Source organism: Chelonoidis abingdonii, chromosome 7 (genome assembly GCF_003597395.2).
Source record: "Chelonoidis abingdonii isolate Lonesome George chromosome 7, CheloAbing_2.0, whole genome shotgun sequence".
Lineage (NCBI taxonomy): Eukaryota > Metazoa > Chordata > Testudines > Testudinidae > Chelonoidis > Chelonoidis abingdonii.
This window is the reverse complement of record NC_133775.1, coordinates 69,981,293-69,999,969: the sequence shown is the minus strand read 5'-3', so window position 1 is coordinate 69,999,969 and position 18,677 is coordinate 69,981,293. Positions and strand designations below refer to the sequence as shown.

Sequence of the window (18,677 nt, the reverse complement as noted above, 5' to 3'; positions counted from 1 at the left end):
GTAGCTGGAGTTAGATAGTGGGTACAGGTAGGGACCACAAGCAGCTCTTGGCAACAGTATTTCATGCCAAGGAGTGCTTTGCTGGCATGCATCCCCAGAGAGTCCCAGGAGACCTGCCTGCTCCCTTCTCAGAGCTAAACATACTGAGAGACCAGAGGGGAGGAGCAGGCTAAGGCAGCAGATGTAGCTCTTTTGTGGTTCTGAGTCCCACAAGTGGTTGCAGGTGGACTGACCAAGCTGAGGTAGAAACGAGATTTGAGGAAGTGGTGGTGTAGTGAGGTGGTCTGGCTCCCTGCCACCCTGGAGGGGGACGAGCCTCTCTGGACACCAAAGTGGGCGGAGCCAGCAAACCCTGTGCCCGCCCCTCAAAGGTCAGGGCACAGGACAGGAAGTATAAAAGCCCGACCCCAGAGCTTGATTGGGGCTCAGCCACTGGAGTGACCAGACGGTGATCGGCCGCTGACCCAAGGACTGGCCAGACCAGCCAACACCTGATGCTAGCCTGAGCCCAGAGACACTGCCAGGCCTACTGCTTGCTCATTACCCTGAGGAACTGCCAGGCCTATTGTGTGCCAGTTACCCTGAGGAGCTACCAAGCCTACCACTTGCCAGATATCCTGAGGAGCCCATAGTGTGTGACTCCATGGAGGATGCCATCCGGATCCAGGTACCTCTAGAGGGGGAGAAAGGAAGTAGCCTGGGGGCAGCTGACCCGAGTCTGACTGCAGCACTGCCAGAGCCAATGTCAATGTGTTGCAGTCAGGATCCCCACTGACACAGCAGCGGGTCTTCTGCCACTGCTAGGGCCCCAGGCTGGAGTGGGAGGGCCTGTGTCCCCCCTGCCACCCAGCTCGCGGGTGGCAGTTTCACCCTCTCCCCGGCTGATCAGAGCTAGGAGCCTGGAGTTTGCTGTTGAACCTGTTTGCTCAGCCCGTCTGAAGGCCTGAGCTACTGACTGTTTGTTGCCCGCCCTGATTGAGGACTGGGGCTTGCTACTATTGAACTGTTTGCTCAGCCCCCACCAGAGGGCTGGAGCTGCTGACTGTTAACCGCACAGCCAAGCTAAGTCTGACCAAAGAGTGAGGTGGTCTGGCTCCCTGCCGCCCCAGAGGGGGACGAGCCCTGGCCAACCAGCCTACAGGTGGTAAGAATCCTTCTCCATGAGGATGAAGATTTTTTTCTGAGCCTCGTTGAAGCACAAGGGTGGGCTTGAGAACATTGTGGCTGATCGCTTCCCATGTGCAGGAATCCAAGTTCACCTGTAGAAGGGAGGGAGAGATTAGTACAGGCTGGTCTGGAAACAGCCAGGCAAGGAATGGAGAGCCAGGGTTTGGTCCAGATATTTCCCAGCTAGTCTGTTAAATTCATCAAGAGAGGACTGGGTCTCATTGCAGAATCCACCCAGTCAGCACTCAGTGGAAGTAAAGGGGGGCTGCTTGGACATTAGTGGGATCCCCCCCTACAAATAGGATTATTTGCATGCAAGTCTGGGGTCGGTAAGGGGTACTTTCCCTTCTCTGGGACAGTGAGCAAGGATAATACACTAGGGATGGGGTGGCATGTCCTTGGGATAGTTTCTTTCAGTTGCATGGAATGTGCATGGGAACCTCCATTTGTCTGGTCCTCTACTCCTTGGTTTGGCATTTGGAGTGCATAAGGACGGGGACTGAGCCCCTCTGAGAAGAGCTCATTTAAAGCAGTGAAAGTGGCATATTTCAGCTGCACTTTTGACTGGCCCAGCAAAGCCCCTCTCCCACCTCTCTGAAGACTGGAACCACATTCTCAGAAATGCTGTTTTAGGACAGCTGCCCACTCTGCTTAGCCCTGAGGCTGAGGGTTCTCCAGAGGGTGCTGCACCTACTTCGCTAGTAGCCAGCACAGAGATGAATTCATTGTAAATCTTCCTGGTCTTGGGGCTAAGCTTGGCTGGCAATTTGGTTTTCTTGTACTCCTTGCAGCTCACCCAGAACTCAATATCTCCTCACTGTACTCAGACTTGAGGAAAGCCTGGAAAGCAGCCAGCCCACCTGCAGATGGGATGAAAGCAATAGGCAGCAGGTGAGTCCCCTCAGCCACTAGCTTCTCTTAGCTATGTTAGGGTGATCCCAAGTAGCCAATGGGCTGCTGCACAGAAATCCACAGACAGCAGCTCCTCACTGCAGAGGCTGCATGTTCAGCTTGGCCTTCCTCATGGGAGTTCCAGAGCTGGCAATTGGCTAGTAAGGGGAGGCCTCAAGGGGCAGCCAAACAGCATGGCTCCTCTGGCACCAGCTTCCAAGCAGTGATCTTTCCTGGGGCAGCTGACAGGAGCACATAGATAGACCCTATACCTACTGACCCCAGGCAGGCCATTAATGCACAGTGTGTGTTTCCAGGCCTGGGAACCTTGCTGGCCTGGTGGCACAGAGCCCAGGGGCTGCAGCACAGAGTAAAAGGGGCTCCTACTTGAGCAGCTGAAGATGTGTCCCTCACTGCCTGACCTTCATGTCACCCATGACAAGCTTTACTTTGAGAACAAACTTCAGGAAGGCCTGGAACTACACAAGTCCTGGCCGCATGCCCACAATAGGCCAACAGGGGTGAGTTCTTTGGAACTGGCCCCAGGAAAACAACCAGAGCTGAGTGCTGGGACAAGCTTGTGAGGCCAGGAAATGAGATTGTCTAAATTCACTCTGGTTTAACACAGCTGACTTCAGCGGAATTGCGTCAGGGATGACTTTGGCTCAACATTTGCCTTCTTTCAGAATGAATAAGAATAGGACAGAAATGTGAGACGTGCTGGGGTCAGCAGCAGAGCTGACACTGACCACGGTCTGGGACCAAGGCAGAGCCACTCCCTCCAGGTTTGGGAAATTGTGGGTTCCTTGAGTTCTCCACACAGTCTGAGGATGGGATTTCATCTGTTCCCAACTTTCTCAGAGCACGTGCTGCTATACCAATAAGGGATAGTTCAGTACAAATGCCATGGTCTGTTCTCATAGCCACCAACAGTTCTTGACTCTGCTTTCTGTCATGTCTACATGCAGTGGAACCTGTCTCCACTCCAGCTCCACTGCCCTCTGTGCCTGTGACCTTCCCTGATGACAGTGTCTGGCAGGAGCTAGCTGGATGTGTGTTGCTGGAGGAAGTGAGTGAAAGCACAGAACTGTGCCTGCAGTTGTACCATGTGGCACCAGCCCGGGATCATTCATGATGCCAAATAGCCAACAGTACAGAATATGATCTCTCCCCAGATCCATCTAACACAGTGGCCCCATCTACTTACTGTTATGATGTATCAGGTTCTCCAAACAGTCAGCCCATTTCTGGTCTTCCTTGTGTCTAACCTAGTAGGGAACAAAGGGATAGATGGAGTGTGGAATTAACCTAGGACTTTTGCTTAGCCCTCCAGTACATCACCACCAGCACTTCTGTCCCTAAATGCACTGACCCACTCCACATCACTGGGATGAATGCCTCTCCTGTGGCTATCACTGATCTTCTGAGACAGACTGGTTCAGGTAGAGATCTATGGAGAGTCTAGTTCACATGGACAACACATCACACATCACTTGAAGGGGCTCGGGAAATTTCCCCAGGGATGGTCGATATGGATTTGGGTAGAGTTTGGGGTTGTTTGCCTTTCTCAGGAGCACTGAGTAGAGGTTGGCCTTTAGGGTCAAGTCAGTGAATCCAAATGGGTGATTTCCTGGGACTGTGTCGGAGAAAAACAGAGTTCTCAATCTCAGGAAGTCAGATACTTTGTTCTTTAGTAATTGCATGGAGGGAAAGAGTGCACTAGGACATAGGGTTTCCCCAACATGGTAGGTGTCTCCACAGGTAAACAATCACAGCAAGTATTTATACCTTTGATTACATACAATAATAAGCAACAGCTGCATTTTGTTCATACATAGGTCATCCTGATATCTTATTTTTCTCACCTCTATTTAGACTATAGTCTACATTCCATAATTATCTAACACAAGGTTGCAACAACTTCTCACACAGTTCTTTCCCACTTGCCTCACACAATCCTCGCTTCTACAAATCTTGTGTTGTTAGGATTACATCTAGCCTCACTCTTACTCACAGAGGGGACTGTTTGCATTGAAATCCCCTTCAAATCACTGACAGTTCTTTCTCTTCCACATACACTCCCTTTTGTGCTTCTAGCACAACTAACACCCTTAAACCTCCGTCTGCATCAAGCCTTGGATTTCAGATTCTACATCAAATGCTTCAACCTTAGGGTTTTGATTGGATGCAATGACGATGCATGATTAGCATGGACATGGAAGGTGTTATTATCATTACATCCTTCACAACAACAATAACATAATCCTACACCAAACAACAATAATAAAAACATTAACATTTCCATTGTAATAATATAATGGGGTTGCTATACAACCTTAATTACAAAACACAATACATTGTACTTAATACATAAAATAAACGCTCTATAGACTGTATAAAGAACATATTTCTCAACTTGATATATATTTTGAAGCATATGAATTTGCCCTTGTAATTCAGAGATTCTCTGAACCTCTGGTAGCAGTGAAAGCAAATTTTGAAACCAATCAGGCACTAAGGTAGTCCAATTAAAGGGTATCTGAAATCTAAGGGCTAGTTGTAGAATTCTATCTGCAGTCCAATAAATACTATGATTGCCTGCAGCCATGGTAAGATTAAAATGTATATCTTGCAAAGCGGTGGCCTCAACATACACACAACTATCATTAGCTTGGAAAAGTAGCTGTCCTGTCAGGGTAGTTCCTTGTCTCATATCCTCCCAGAAAACGTTGTCATGAACAGTGACAACTTCTGGTTTCAGTTTATGTACACACTGAAACTGGGGGGTGGTGATGTTTCTAATGGTGAAAATATCCATTGACTCCCTATTCCTATCCAAATGTCGGGTGTTATTCTAGGGGTCACTGACTATAAATCAGTTAGGCATACCAGGTGGTCTAATCTCCCAGACGTCATGGTGAATAATCCAGTCCCACATGCATCCTCCCCATGGATCCGGCAGGATTCGGTATGTGGGAGCCCACACGCCTCCTACCAGCCCATATGCTTGGAAGGAGCACTGTGAATGTCCGCACTTTCACCTAGAAAATCTCCAAGTATGTCTCCATATCCACAGATCAGATGGTACTCCTGAAGTGTCTGTAAGGGCAGTGGGCCATGCCTCATACTTGAGATCACTCCAAATGGCTATTAGCTGGTCATTCAGGAAATCCTGAATTTCTGAACATGCTAGATCCCACTTCAATGCCTTCCCAGCCTCAGTGATATTCAATACCATCTCTGTTAAAACTTCTGTGTCATTGAACTAAAGATAGTATAACATGTAATTCACCCACTTCACCCTGTACCTGGGTTAGCTGTGCCCCAGTGATAAGGCCTGTGCCTTTCTCTAATTATCCTAATTTCTCGTCATGTTCTTGGTTTCTATAAATATTCCAAATTGCTACTACATTATTGGCCCAATCCCACAGGGATCCAGCTAAGTCCCTCTCCTTTCTAGAGGAAACCTAGGCCCTTTGCTGTGCTAATCTAATGGCAGCCCTTTTGGAACAATTAGGATGGGTAGAAATGACCTGAAAACTGGATAAGGGCGGTGTGAATTTTATAATCCCTAATGAAGTATTAATCACAGTCCATCGATATCCTAACACATCTCTCTTTGGTGAAGTACCATACCACATCTATTGACTAAACACTTCCATGTATTTCCAAAAGGCATTAACAATAATAGCATAGGAAGGGGTATATTGCAATATGGTAATTACTGGAATAGTTTCTATACAGGTGAAATTTCCAGTGGCAGAACAAACTCTTTGGGTATACATTTGGTTATTCACTAACTGGGTGATCAAATAACAATAAGGGCCTCTTTCATCTAACACTTTACAAACTCCAGGAACAGCCATCATCTCTACATCATTATAGAATCCACTAATCTCAATTTCTGATTCTTGGGGTTCATCAGTAGTGATATCATATATTTCCACTGATCCATTTGTTTTCCATTCAATTGTTCTCTCATATGAACTATTCTGAACCTTAAAAAAATAGGTTTTCTGAACAACATTTCAATAAATCACTTAGATGTGAAGGCCTTGGCCATTGGGTTTTATCAGCTGTATGGCATTGTCTGTATTTGGATGTGTACAGGGGAATAGTATAATGGAGGAAATGGCAGGGGCATTGGCAACAAGGTATTTGTCATTTAAAATCCAATTAGGGAGGGTAATACATGCTGAAGGTACTATAAACTCCAAAATCCAATCAATACCACATTCCCAAGCATGGGTCCCACAAGTTTCTTCCTGCCAGTGTATAACTCTTTGTTTCTTCACTTGGGTCAGTTCTTAATGTCTTTTGTAGTCAAGACTTTGGCAATTTCAGCGGAGCGAGTATTCCTTCTTCTTTCGTGAAGCAATCGTGACTCAGAATTATACAGGGGAGAGGTTACTAGCACATCACCCTGTAGTGCTTTGGTTTCTGTAGCAAATGCTGAATAAAGGTTAGCTCTGTAAGTGGACAAGGAAGAGGTTACTAGCACATCACCTTGTCCTTTTCTCCTGTTGTTCAGAAGGAGGAAAAGAAATACGAAAAGGAGAGACAGGCTGATCAATAGTAGGAGTGGAATTATCTCGAGGCGGAGGGTCCTTTTTGCAGTTAGAAGCATGGGTCCAGGCAGTCAGTCCTTGGCACTTCACAGTGGTGTTGGTAGTCAGCTGGACTTGGTAGGGGCCTTTCCAGCATGGAGACAAAGCAGTCTTTCATTGGTGGACCTTTACATAGATCCAATCTCCTGGTTCCAAGGAGTGGCAGGGCTGCTAGGGTCTTTGGGTAGTGCTTCTTTTACCTGTGAGAAAAGAAACCTAACTCATTTCATTAATACTTGGCAGTGTTTTGCACATTTTACAGCTGTTTGGGCACATTCAACCCCCCCTCCCCCCCACACACACACCTTTTTCTTGGTTGTCAGTCAAGTCTTAGCTGTGAGCAATGTCCTTGAATGGGACCAGTGTCTTTTTTGTTCCGCTCTTTTTCCTTCTCCCCTTCTTGGCTTCCTTTAACCTACAAAAGAAACTTCCACTCTTCAATCATACACCTTTTCCCAACAATGAACATATGCACATTGCCGTTATACAGTACTTAAGTCTTATTATTCAATGTATGCCACATACATCCTTCCAGTAAAATAACTTTATTACAGAGCTTTGGAGCAACAAGCCAGGACAAGCACACCCACTTTTGAGGAGTCCACTCAGTACAACCTCTGGTGTCCAATAGTTTTCCTTCCTCCCTCCCCAGCCCTCTGGCTAGAAATCTGAGGTAGCCAGAAGGATCCCATGTACAATATGGGGAGTGGATTAACCTTTCATGTCCTTGCTTCCAAAGACTGTTGGTGTACAAATTTTAACAACAATTTTTTCAATTAAAAGATCTGGCCAAGGAAATTTCTTTCTTACTTAAGCAAATGTATTAGACTTTAGTATATCACATTTTCCTGATATTATCCAAATACTTTGAATTCCAAGTTGAATAAAACAAGTATCTGCATTTTGAATTAACTCTTCTATTTGATTTTGAACTAGACTGTCCTATGAAAATATTAAACAAAATAATTCTGGCCACAAGGCAAACACCACAGCACAGAACATAAAACAACAGAACATAATTCCTATTGTGCCAGTAAATGCATGGTATGTTAATTGCTTTTCAGCTGGCATCAGTTTTCTCTGATTTTCTGAAAGACAAGAAAACATAGGTCTACCCTTTTTGGGCAATCAGTCATTGCTTAAAATATTTCTTTTATATACAAATACCCTTGTTGGTTTCAGGCAAAACAGAGGGATTACCTCATATTTTCTTGTATTTGTTTCATAGGCAGCCCAGATTTCAGTGGCTCCTACCTTATCAGTTAGATAATTTGCATTAAAACAGATGCTTTCTGGCTTGCTTCTGGATCCAAACCTATCCACAACTTAAAAACTTAATACTTAATAGAGACACAATCATTTTTACCAGAATTTTGATTGCCTTTTACTTTTAACTCCTGCTTTCAAAGCACACAATGATCTGAAAACACCACTTATTGTAGACCCTGTGGCAAATTGCCAGCAGTATTATGATGGGTCTCGCGCTTTCTCTTCTTTGGGAGGGGGTTCAGGGCACCATTTCTCGCCCTTGAATTGGAATATTAACTGCCCCACTAGTGTCCTAGAGGAAGGGAGTGGAGAGGGAGGGACCTGGGCCCGTCCTCTATTCCAGGTCCCAGCCCAGAGGCCCTGAGGATAGTGGTGAACCACTTGAACTGACGGTTCCTTCTCCTGCTACCCTCTGGCCATGCTGTATCACATATCCCCTCCCCCCCGTCACCCTGCTCAACACCATGGGGTTGGGCTACTTGGGACGAGAGGCAGTGTTATCGCGATAGGCCATCAGCATTGCCATGTTGGCTTCCAGCCCTGTGCTGTACCCGGAAATAGAAGGGCTGCAGGGATAGGAACCTCCTAGTCACTCTTGCGTTCTTTTCCTTGTTTCTGTGCATCCACTGGAACAGGGCATAGTCTGTCACGAGGGTAAACCACTGTCCCAGTAGATAGTAGCGGAGAGTCTCCATAGCCCATTTTACCACCAGACATTCCTTTTCAATGACAGCGTACTTTTGTTCCCTGGGGAGGAGCTTCCAGCTGAGGTACAAGATTGGGTGTTCCTCCTCCCCTACCATCTGTGAAAGGACAGATCCTAGCCCTACCTCCAAGGCATCTGTTTGTAGGATGAATTTCTTCTTGAAGTCTGGGGCTATGAATACTGGATGGCAGCATAGGGTTGTCCTTAAGTCTGCAAATGCTTTATCTGTCGTATCAGTCCACTTTACTATCTCGGGGCCCAGAGCTTTCATCAGATCTGTCAGTGGCCCTGCTCTTGTGGTGAAATGAGGGATGAATCTCCGATAGTATCCTACTATCCCTAGAAATGCTCTGACCTGCTTTTTGCAGACTGGTCAAGGCCAACCTTGTATTGTCTCCACTTTGTTCCATTGGGGTTTCACCAAACCTCTCCCTACTACATACCCGAGGTATCTGGCCTCAGCTAGTCCTATCATGCACTTGAGAGGGTTAGCAGTGAGGCTGGCCTTCCGCAGGGTGTCTAACACTGCTTCTACTTTTCCTAGGTGCGTTTCCCAGTCAGGGCTATGGATGACTATGTCGTCTAGATAGGCGGCGGCATACTTGGCATGGGGTCACAGTAACTTATCCATAAGTTGTTGGAATGTTGCAGGGGCCCCATGGAGTCTGAAAGGGAGGACAGTGTATTGAAACAGGCCATCGGATGTAGAGAAGGCAGTTTTTTCCTTGGCATCCTTGGCCAGGGGATTTAGCCAATATCCTTTGGTCAGATCCAGAGTGGTTAGGTATCGGGCTGATCAACTAGCTTGTCAGTGCATGGTATCGGATAGGCATAGAATTGGGATACTTCATTCAATTTCCGGAAGTCGTTGCAAAACCTCAGGGTGCCATCAGGCTTGGGGACTAGGACGATAGGGCTGGATCACTGACTGTGGGATTCTTCAATAACCCCGAATTCCAGCATCTTCTTTACTTCCGTCCTAATTTCTTCCCTTTTAGCTTCCAGGTATTTGGTACGGTCTTATTGTCATCCTTACTCCGGGGCTGGTGACAATATGCTGTTGGACCAGTGTCATACGGCCAGGTTGTGTACAGAACATGTCCTGGTTCCGGTGGATCATCTCAATGACCTTTGTTCGTTGTTCTGGGGTTAATTCAGGAGATATCTTTACCTGCTCCTCTGGGTTGTCTGTCTGGGGTGGAGCTTCTCGAATGACCAGACACGTCTCTTGGTCACGCCAGGGCTTCAGTAAGTTGACGTGGTAGATTTGCTCTCGCTTTCAGCGGTCTGGTTGTCTGACCTTATAGTCCACCTCCCCAGTGGCTTCCACTATCTCATATGGTCCATGCCAGCTGGCTAGGAGTTTGCTTTCTGCTGTCGGCACTAGCACCATCACCCGTTCCCCCGGCTTACATCTCTGTACTTTCACCCGACGGTTGTAATATGTCCATTGGGCCTCTTGTGCTTTTTCCAAATGTTCTCGTACTATAGGAGTTACTCAAGTTATTCGCTCTCTCATCTGTGTCACGTGCTCAATGACATTCTTTCCTGGGTTGGGTTATTCTTCCCAATCTTCCTTGGCAATATCTAATATCCCGCGTGAGTGGTATCCATATAGTAGTTCAAAGGGAGAGAAACCAGTGGACGCCTGGGGGACTTCTTGTATAGCAAACATTAGATACAGTAGAAGGGTATCCCAGTCTTTTCCATCCTGTGCTACCACCTTCCAGATTATACTTTTAAGGGTATGATTAAACCGCTTGACCAGTCCATCTGTTTGTGGATGGTAGACTGAGGTCCGTATGGCCTGGATGCAGAGTAGGGCACATAAGTCGTTCATTAATTTTGACATGAAAGGGGTTCCTTGGTCTGTCAGGATCTCCTTAGAGATGCCCACTCTGGCAAAAACCTGTAGTAGTTCTTTTGCTATTGCCCTGGATGTGGGGTTTCTTAAAGGAATGGCCTCTGGATACCGCGTGGCATAGTCAAGGATGACTAGTACGTTTCGGTGGCCCTGTGCCAATCTTTCCAGTGGGCCCACTATGTCCATGGCTATCCTCTCGAAAAGGACTTCAATAATAGGCAAAGGTACTAATGGGGCCTGCAAGTAAGGTTGGGGCTATGCAACTGGCATTCAGGGCAGAAGGCACAATAGCACTGGACTTTTGTGCATATCCCTGGCCAATAAAACCTTCTTAGCACTCTCTCCATTGTCTTGTCCTCTCCTAGATGTCCCCCAAATAGATGACTATGAGCTAACTCTAGTACTGCCCTTGTGTGTTTCCGTGGGACTAAGAGTTGCTCTACTTCTTCCCCTCGTATTTGCTCTATCCTGTACAAGAGATCGTGTTTGAGCACATAATATGGCCTTCGGCCTTTGATCTTTCCTTCCACAGGTACACCATTTACTTCCACTACCTCCTCCCTCACATTCGCATATAGTGGATCATTGGCCTGCTCCTGCCCAAAATTCTCACGTGCGATACCCATCTGACCTAATTCTAGGGGGCCTAATTCTACTCTTCCCCCTGGGTTGCTCCTACTTGGGCTAGGAACCATCTCTGAGTCCTCCCTGGCCTGAATTATCTCCTAGCCTCCTGAACGGGTTCACCTACTCACAAGGGAAGTTTTTTGGTTCTCGGCTAGAATCCTGGTCCCTAATCTTTTATCTGCCCTCCTTTCCTGCCTAGACTTTCAGGGTTTCCCAGGGGATGAGAATAACTCTGGAGCAAATTCGGCAAACATTGGGGTGAGGCTATCTGTAGGTGCCTCTGTCTCAGCCTGGGGGTTGCTACCCTCCCCTGGCTCTACTGGGGTAAGTAAGCTCTCAAATCCAGGGAAGTCCCTACCAATTAAGACAGGGCAGGGGAGCTTGGGGACCACCCCTGCAGTCACCCTGGTAGTAATACCCTGAATCTCAATCCATACCAGGATTGTGGGGTAGAAATTTACGGTGCCATGAACGCATGTTACCCCTGTGTTTTTGGCCTGGGTTAGTTGGTCTAGCCCCACCAACTTCCCCAAGACCAGCGTGACAGCACTCCCAGAATCTATTAATGCTGCGGTCTTCATACCATTCATTTTTACTGATCTTGTATACCCATGTGAGGTCATTGTGATCTCTATCAGGCCGATTAGGCCACATTGCTCCCCGAAATCCCCCAGATTACACTGCATAGATTCTTTCCTGTTGGGGTATTGGGCTGCTATATGCCGCAATTCCCCACACTCATAACACCGCCCCCTTATTCTGGTTGTCACCCTCTGCCTGGGGCTATTTGGTTGGCCCCCCACCTCTCTTCCCAAACCTCCAGATCCCTTCTTGGCCTTGGGCCATTCCTCGGTGTCTTTCCTCCCTATTACAGGTCTCCTGTAGTTGTCGACAGTCCAGGGCCTTGGATTTGGGGTTGGCTTCCTAGATTGGCGTGTCTCCCTGCCTGGGGTCTGGAACAGTTCACAGGCTACCAGCTGTCTTTCCACAAGGGAGACCAACTCATCATAGGTGGAGGAGTCATTCTGGCCAACCCAAGCCCGGAGGCCTGGTGGTAGCCCCCTCATATACCGGTCCAGTACCAGGATCTCCATCATCTTCTCAGAGCTGAGGGCCTCAGGATGCAGCCATTTCCGGGTCAGGTGGATCAGGTCAAACAATTGTGATTGGGGTGTCTTGTCCTCTGTATACTGCAACTCATGGAACTTCTGGGCTTGCAATGCCGTTGTTACTCCGGATCTGGCCAGGATCTCTGCCTTCAGCTTGGAGTAATCTGCTGCAGTCTCTGTGGCCATATCGTAGTAGACCTTCTGGGCCTCCCCACACAGGAATGGGGCGAGGATACTAGACCACTGATCTTGGGGCCAGGCCTCCCGCAGGGCTGCTCTTTCAATGATGCCTCCCCATCATCCTCCCATGTCATTTTCTGTAGGCAATGGCTAGCCCATATGTTCCGGGTCCCTTCACAGTTGTGGTTCAGTTCCATTAGGGCCTTCATCTGGTTCACCAGATCTTTCAGGAGGGCTTGGTCCTGGGCAGCCTGACTCATCAACAGGTGATTAGTTTCCTGCTGCATCCGAATCGCCTCCTGTTGGGCGGTTGCTTGGACGCGGGTAGCCTCATGCTGGGCCGCGGTGGCTTGTATTAGGGCCTTGACCATGTCGTCCATCTTAAGGATGGGAGGGTTTTGGCTAACCCTGGTTTAAGTCCCCAGCGCGCAAATCCCACCGCTAACACCACGTGTGGCAAATTGCCAGCACTATTATGATGGGTCTCGCATTTTCTCTTCTTTGGGGGGAGGGTTCAGGGCACCATTTCTCGCCCCTGAATTGGAATATTAACTGCCTCACTAGTGTCCTAGAGGAAGGGAGTGGAAAGGGAGGGGCCTGGGCCCGCCCTCTACTCCAGGTCCCAGCCCAGGAGCCCTGAGGATAGTAGTAAATCACTAGAATTGATGGTTCCTTCCCCTGGGCTACTTCCCTCTCCTGCCCTTCATCTTGTCGGGGCTTCCTGCCCTCCCTCTGTCCAAGCCAGGTGCCCCTTTACCTAGGGTCTTGGACTTCTTAGTCCCCCACAGCACTTCTCCAAACTGTCCTTTGCTTCCCTTCAAACTGTTCTCTGCTCCAACACCAATGCTCTCTGCTCCAACTCCTTCAAACTGTTCTCTGCTCCAATACCAATCCTTTCTGTTCCAACTCCTCCAAACTGTTCTCTGCTCCAACACCAATCTTTTCTGCTCCAACTCCCACACTGTCTGATTGAAGCAGGAGTTTTTATCATGTGACTGACTGCAGGTGCTCTAATTGGCTTCAGGTGCTTTAGTTAATCTATAGCAAACTTTCTTCCCCTGACAGGGAATAAGGCTCCCTTCTAACCCTCTCCTGCTGCCCTCTGACCATGCTGTATCACACCCCTTAGAACCTAATAGGATTTTTATTAAGTAACACTGTAGATTTACATTTCTTTAGTTAATTCGACTAAATTGTTCATAACCAAATGATTGCAATCAAATAATTTCTTTGCCTGGATTTATTTACAAACGTTTCAAAGACACCAAGAATTTTCCTCTTTAGCATTTTACAAAGTTCAGCTGCTTGATTCCCTCTAGCAACTACAGAGTTAACTTCTCACTCTCTTTCCTTAAATCACTTGCTTATCTCCCAAAACGACACCCAATCAACTCAGATTTTACCATTCCAATTATTGTTCCAGGGATTTAAGTTTCCCATTCTTGTACTTACTTACTCCTTTTCTTTCACTATGCCCTCCAAGTTTCCAACCTGTTTTCTAATCTCTCTATCTGTTGCCTTCCCGCTTGGGCCCAATCCTGCTTTTCTCGCTGAACCATCCCTTCCATGGGCACCAGCTTTGTTCCACTACCAATTTAACAAGGAGGGTGGGCTTCTCAATCAGCCCCCACCCATCCTGGTCTCTTCCCTTAAACATTCTTGCTCACAAGGGTACCCAAGTCTTCCCTTGTGAGGTTTGCCACCTGGGCAAAAACAGATGGCCCATTGGCGTTTAACTATTCGATTCCATCTTTGTGGCAAACACACTACTGTTATGGCGTATGCTGAGCTCAAATGGTTAAATTTTGACAAGTCCCTGAAGGACCAGTACTTGCTTAGCCTGTGCTTCCTTTTCTGCCTGGAAGTCCTGTCTCAAGGCTTGCAACTTGCCCTGGGCGTAGGTTTGAGCTGCTGCCTGGTTCATGGTCATTATGACTGGGGGTAGATCCACCTGACACCCTTCCCGGTCAACCGGGGTGGAGAAAGGAATGCTAAATCCCTCTCCGGTTCTCAGACTTACTGCAGCTGAGAGTGGACATACCTTTAATCATGCAATCCTCAACATATAACACCAACAGTACCAAGCAAAGCAAACATAAAATAATAAGGGCAAAACAAATAGATGTGCATTCTGCAGGGCTCCCCCCCATACTCAATTTTCCACCAAACTGTGACAGATTTCTGTTACCAATCCATCCCTAGTGTCAGGTGATCAGGCTGACACCGCAGGATCTTTGGAGGGAGAAACACACCATATGACAGAATTTTAAAGCTTCATTAATAAAATAATAAAACAACAACAGAAAGTGTTGGGAAAACTCCCACATCACTCAAGGGAAGAAAAATGTTAATGCTCCAAGCCCTAAATCACTTTCATACTCACAAACATATGTCCAGACTGGACACATCTGTGTATAACATCCAGACAAGGGCGGGGGGATGGACGGGAGATTATCCTGTATAAGGCTTGTCCAGAATCTCCAACTTGCTTCCGCTCTTGGGAGGGCCATTCTTTAACACCCTGGGGTCTCCTGCAGCATCTCTTTCAGGATGGTAAAGGCAGACTGCTGGATCTCACTGGACAGCTAAGCAAATGTAACCTCAGTCCTGTAACTTGTATTGCCTTTAGTTTGCCTCTGTCTATATTTTTTCACAGCCAGCTGGGGCTGAAAGCAGTTTTTCTTTGTACTTGGCATGGTCTGTGTTGATTCTTGACCTTGAACTCAGAGCAGGTTTCTCTTTATCTCTGGGCCAACATGAATTTCAAATTAACCCGTTCCTTTCCTCAATAGACAAATTGCTCCAACTGTGTGTCAGAGGCTTTTTGGTGATTGAAAGCTCCTTTGAGATGTATGATCTTATCTAGAGGGCACTGTTTAGATGGATTTTCACACATGTAAAGATTCAATTGTCTAAATACCTGCAGGTTCTAGGACCATAATGTATGTACATATAATATGCTGGGGTACCTTTATGGGGTGAGAGGGAATGCTTAGGCTGTCCCCCACTCATTTTCCAATCAGACACACACACAGGGATGGCACCCTGTCCACTAGTGGCTCATAAACTAAGGGTATCACACCACAGATAACTCACACAAGAAAGGTTAATGAGGATGACCCTCCTACACCTCCCTTCAGCAAAGACATAGTCTCAAAGAGACAGTGTTGCTTACTCTCATTGCTTCCAGTGAAATGGTCAGATCAGTCAGTGGCTCACGCGGAGAGGAAAGGAGGAGGGAAGATGGGTACACACACTCCTAGACCCAGGTAGCTTCCTCACCAGACGATGCCAGGCAGAGACTGCCCAACTTGGGTTGGATCTTTTACCAATCCTCTAGGTGGAGTCACCAGGCTTGCATTAGAGTATCTCCGGTTACGAGCCTACGGCTTTGCAGAATACTTGGGGTGTCTTCTGGTGACTCTCTTTCACACTGGTATACCCACACACACACCAAGGCCTCTATTTCTAAATATCACAACGCATCTTTACCTTATGTCCAGACTCAATACACTTTCCCTTTTGAGGCGGTAACAACCCCTCAGCACCGGTTCATTAACCTTATGCATTTCCCTTATGCATTAATCTTATTGGGGATGGCCAAACTATAGACCCCAGTACCACATACAACTACCTTACTGAGGGTGGCAAACTAAGTCCTCAATACCAGTTCAAACTAACCTTATTGGGGGCAGAAAAACAGTTCCCCAGTACCGCTCTGCATCTGATCTTGCTGCACAGTCAATAAGTTCGGATGGTGTAAGCCCAACAGGAACAAATGGCCCCACAGGGAGTTTTCCTCTGATATCCCAATAGAGATTTCAGAAGGTCTCTATCTCTACTGTGGCACCATGGGGTTTGAAGGGGAACGGTCCACAGCAGCTGCCGTTGTCTCTGCAGGTGTTGCCATCCCAGACAAGCCAAATTGTCGGAGAAAAACAGAGTTCTCACTCTCAGGTTAGGTGCAGCAAGTCAGATACTTTCTTCTCTAGCAATTGCATGGAGGGAGAGAGTGCACTAGGACACAGGGTTTCCCCCATCTAGGCAGGTATCTCTATAGGTAAACAATTACAGGAAGGGTAGTGTAGATACCAGTCTAATAGGTGATACTAGTGGTAGAATGTCTTTGCCTAATCAGGTAAAGAATGTCAGTGAAGCCAAACGGCAAAAATTAAGACATTTGTACACTAATGCGAGGAGGCTAGGTAACAAAATAGAGGAACTAGAGCTACTGGTGCAGAAAGTGAAATGGGATATTATAGGGATAACAGAAACATGGTGGAATAATAGTCATGACTGGAATACAGGTATTGAAGGCTATGTGCTTTTTAGGAAAGACAGAAATAAAGGCAAAGGCAGTGGAGTAGCATTGTATCAACGATGAGGTAAACTGCAAATAAATAAGAAATGATGAAATGGATAAGACGGAGTCTGTCTGGCAAAAATCACATTGGGAAAGAAAGCCTCCCCTGAGATAGTGCTTGAGGTGAGCTACAGACTGCCGGGATCTGATCTGGATATGGATAGAGACCTCTTTAATGTTTTTAATGAAGTAAACACTAATCGGAATTGTGTGATCATAGGAGGACTTTAACTTCCCAGATATAGACTGGAGGACAAGTGCTAGTAATAATAATAGGGCTCAGATTTTCCTGGATGCAATAGCTGATGGATTCCTTCACCAAGTAGTTGAAGAAGATTTGGTTTTGGTGAGTAGTGAGGACCTCATAGAAGAAATGGTTGTAGGGACAACCTTGGTTCGAGTGATCATGAGCTAATTCAGTTTCAAACTAGATGGAAGGATAAACAAAAATAGATCTGGACTAGGGTTTTTGATTTCAAAAGGGCTAACTTTAAAGAATTAAGGAAATTAGTTAGGGAAGTGGATTGGACTGAAGAACTTGTGGATCTAAAGGCAGGAGGAGGCCTGGAATTACTTTCAAGTCAAAGTTGCAGAAACTATCAGAAGCCTGCATCCCAAGAAAGGGAAAAAATCATAGGCAGGAGTTGTAGACCAAGCTGGATGAGCAAGCATCTCAGAGAGGTGATTAAGAAAAAGCAGAAAGCCTACAAGGTGGAAGATGGGAGGGATTAGCAAGGAAAGCTACCTTATTGAGGTCAGAACATGTAGGGATAAAGTGAGAAAGGCCAAAAGCCATGTAGAGTTGGACCTTGCAAAGGGAATTAAAACCAATAGTAAAAGGTTCTATAGCCATATAAATAAGAAGAAAAAAGAAAGAAGAAGTGGGACCGCTAAACACTGAGGATGGAGTGGAGGTTAAGGATAATCTAGGCATGGCCCAATATCTAAACAAATACTTTGCCTCAGTCTTTAATGAGGCTAATGAGGAGCTTAGGGATAATGGTAGGATGACAAATGGGAATGAGGATATGGAGGTAGATATTACCACATCCGAGGTAGAAGCCAAACTCAAACAGCTTAATGGGACTAAATCGGAGGGCCCAGATAATCTTCATCCAAGAATATTAAAGGAACTGGCACATGAAATTGCAAGCCCATTAGCAAGAATTTTTAATGAATCAGTAAACTCAGGGTTGTACCGTACGACTGGAGAATTGCTAACATAGTTCCTATTTTTAAGAAAGGGAAAAAAAGTGATCCAAGTAACTACAGGCCTGTTGTTAGTTTGACATCTGTAGTATGCAAGGTCTTGGAAAATTTTTGAAGGAGAAAGTAGTTTTAAGGACATTGAGGTCAATGGTAATTGGGACAAAAATACAACATGGTTTTACAAAAGGTAGATCGTGCCAAACCAACCTGATCTCCTTCTTTGAGAAGGTAACAGATTTTTTAGACAAAGGAAATGCAGTGGATCTAATTTACTCTTCCCAAAATTTCAGTAAGGCATTTGATACGGTTCCACATGGGGATTATTAGTTTAAATTGGAAAAAGATGGGGATCAATATGAAAATTGAAAGGTGGATAAGGAACTGGTTAAAGGGAGACTACAACGGGTTACTGAAAGGTGAACTGTCAGGCTGGAAGGAGGTAAAACTAGTGGAGTTCCTCAGGGATTCTGTTTTGGGACCAATCTTATTTAATCTTTTTTTATTACTGAACCTTGGCACAAAAAGTGGGAATGTGCTAATAAAGTTTGCGGATGACACAAAGCTGGGAGGTATTGCAACACAGAGAAGGACCTTTGGGATATCATACAGGAAGATCTGGATGACCTTGTAAAACTGGATTAAAGTAATAGGATAGGATGAAATTCAATAGTGAAAAGTGCAAGGT

The 18,677-nt window shown here is 46.3% G+C and overlaps 1 protein-coding gene across 1 annotated transcript; it reads right to left on the bottom strand.

Moving 5' to 3' along the window:
* Positions 1–1,135: 1,135 nt before the first annotated feature.
* On the bottom strand, positions 1,136–4,974 carry RGS4 (regulator of G protein signaling 4). The gene is given in 6 exon segments (XM_075068277.1): positions 1,136–1,202; positions 1,204–1,259; positions 1,862–1,977; positions 1,980–2,027; positions 3,266–3,326; positions 4,948–4,974. Coding segments are annotated over 6 exon segments (375 nt in total).
* Between the last annotated feature and the right edge of the window lie 13,703 nt (positions 4,975–18,677).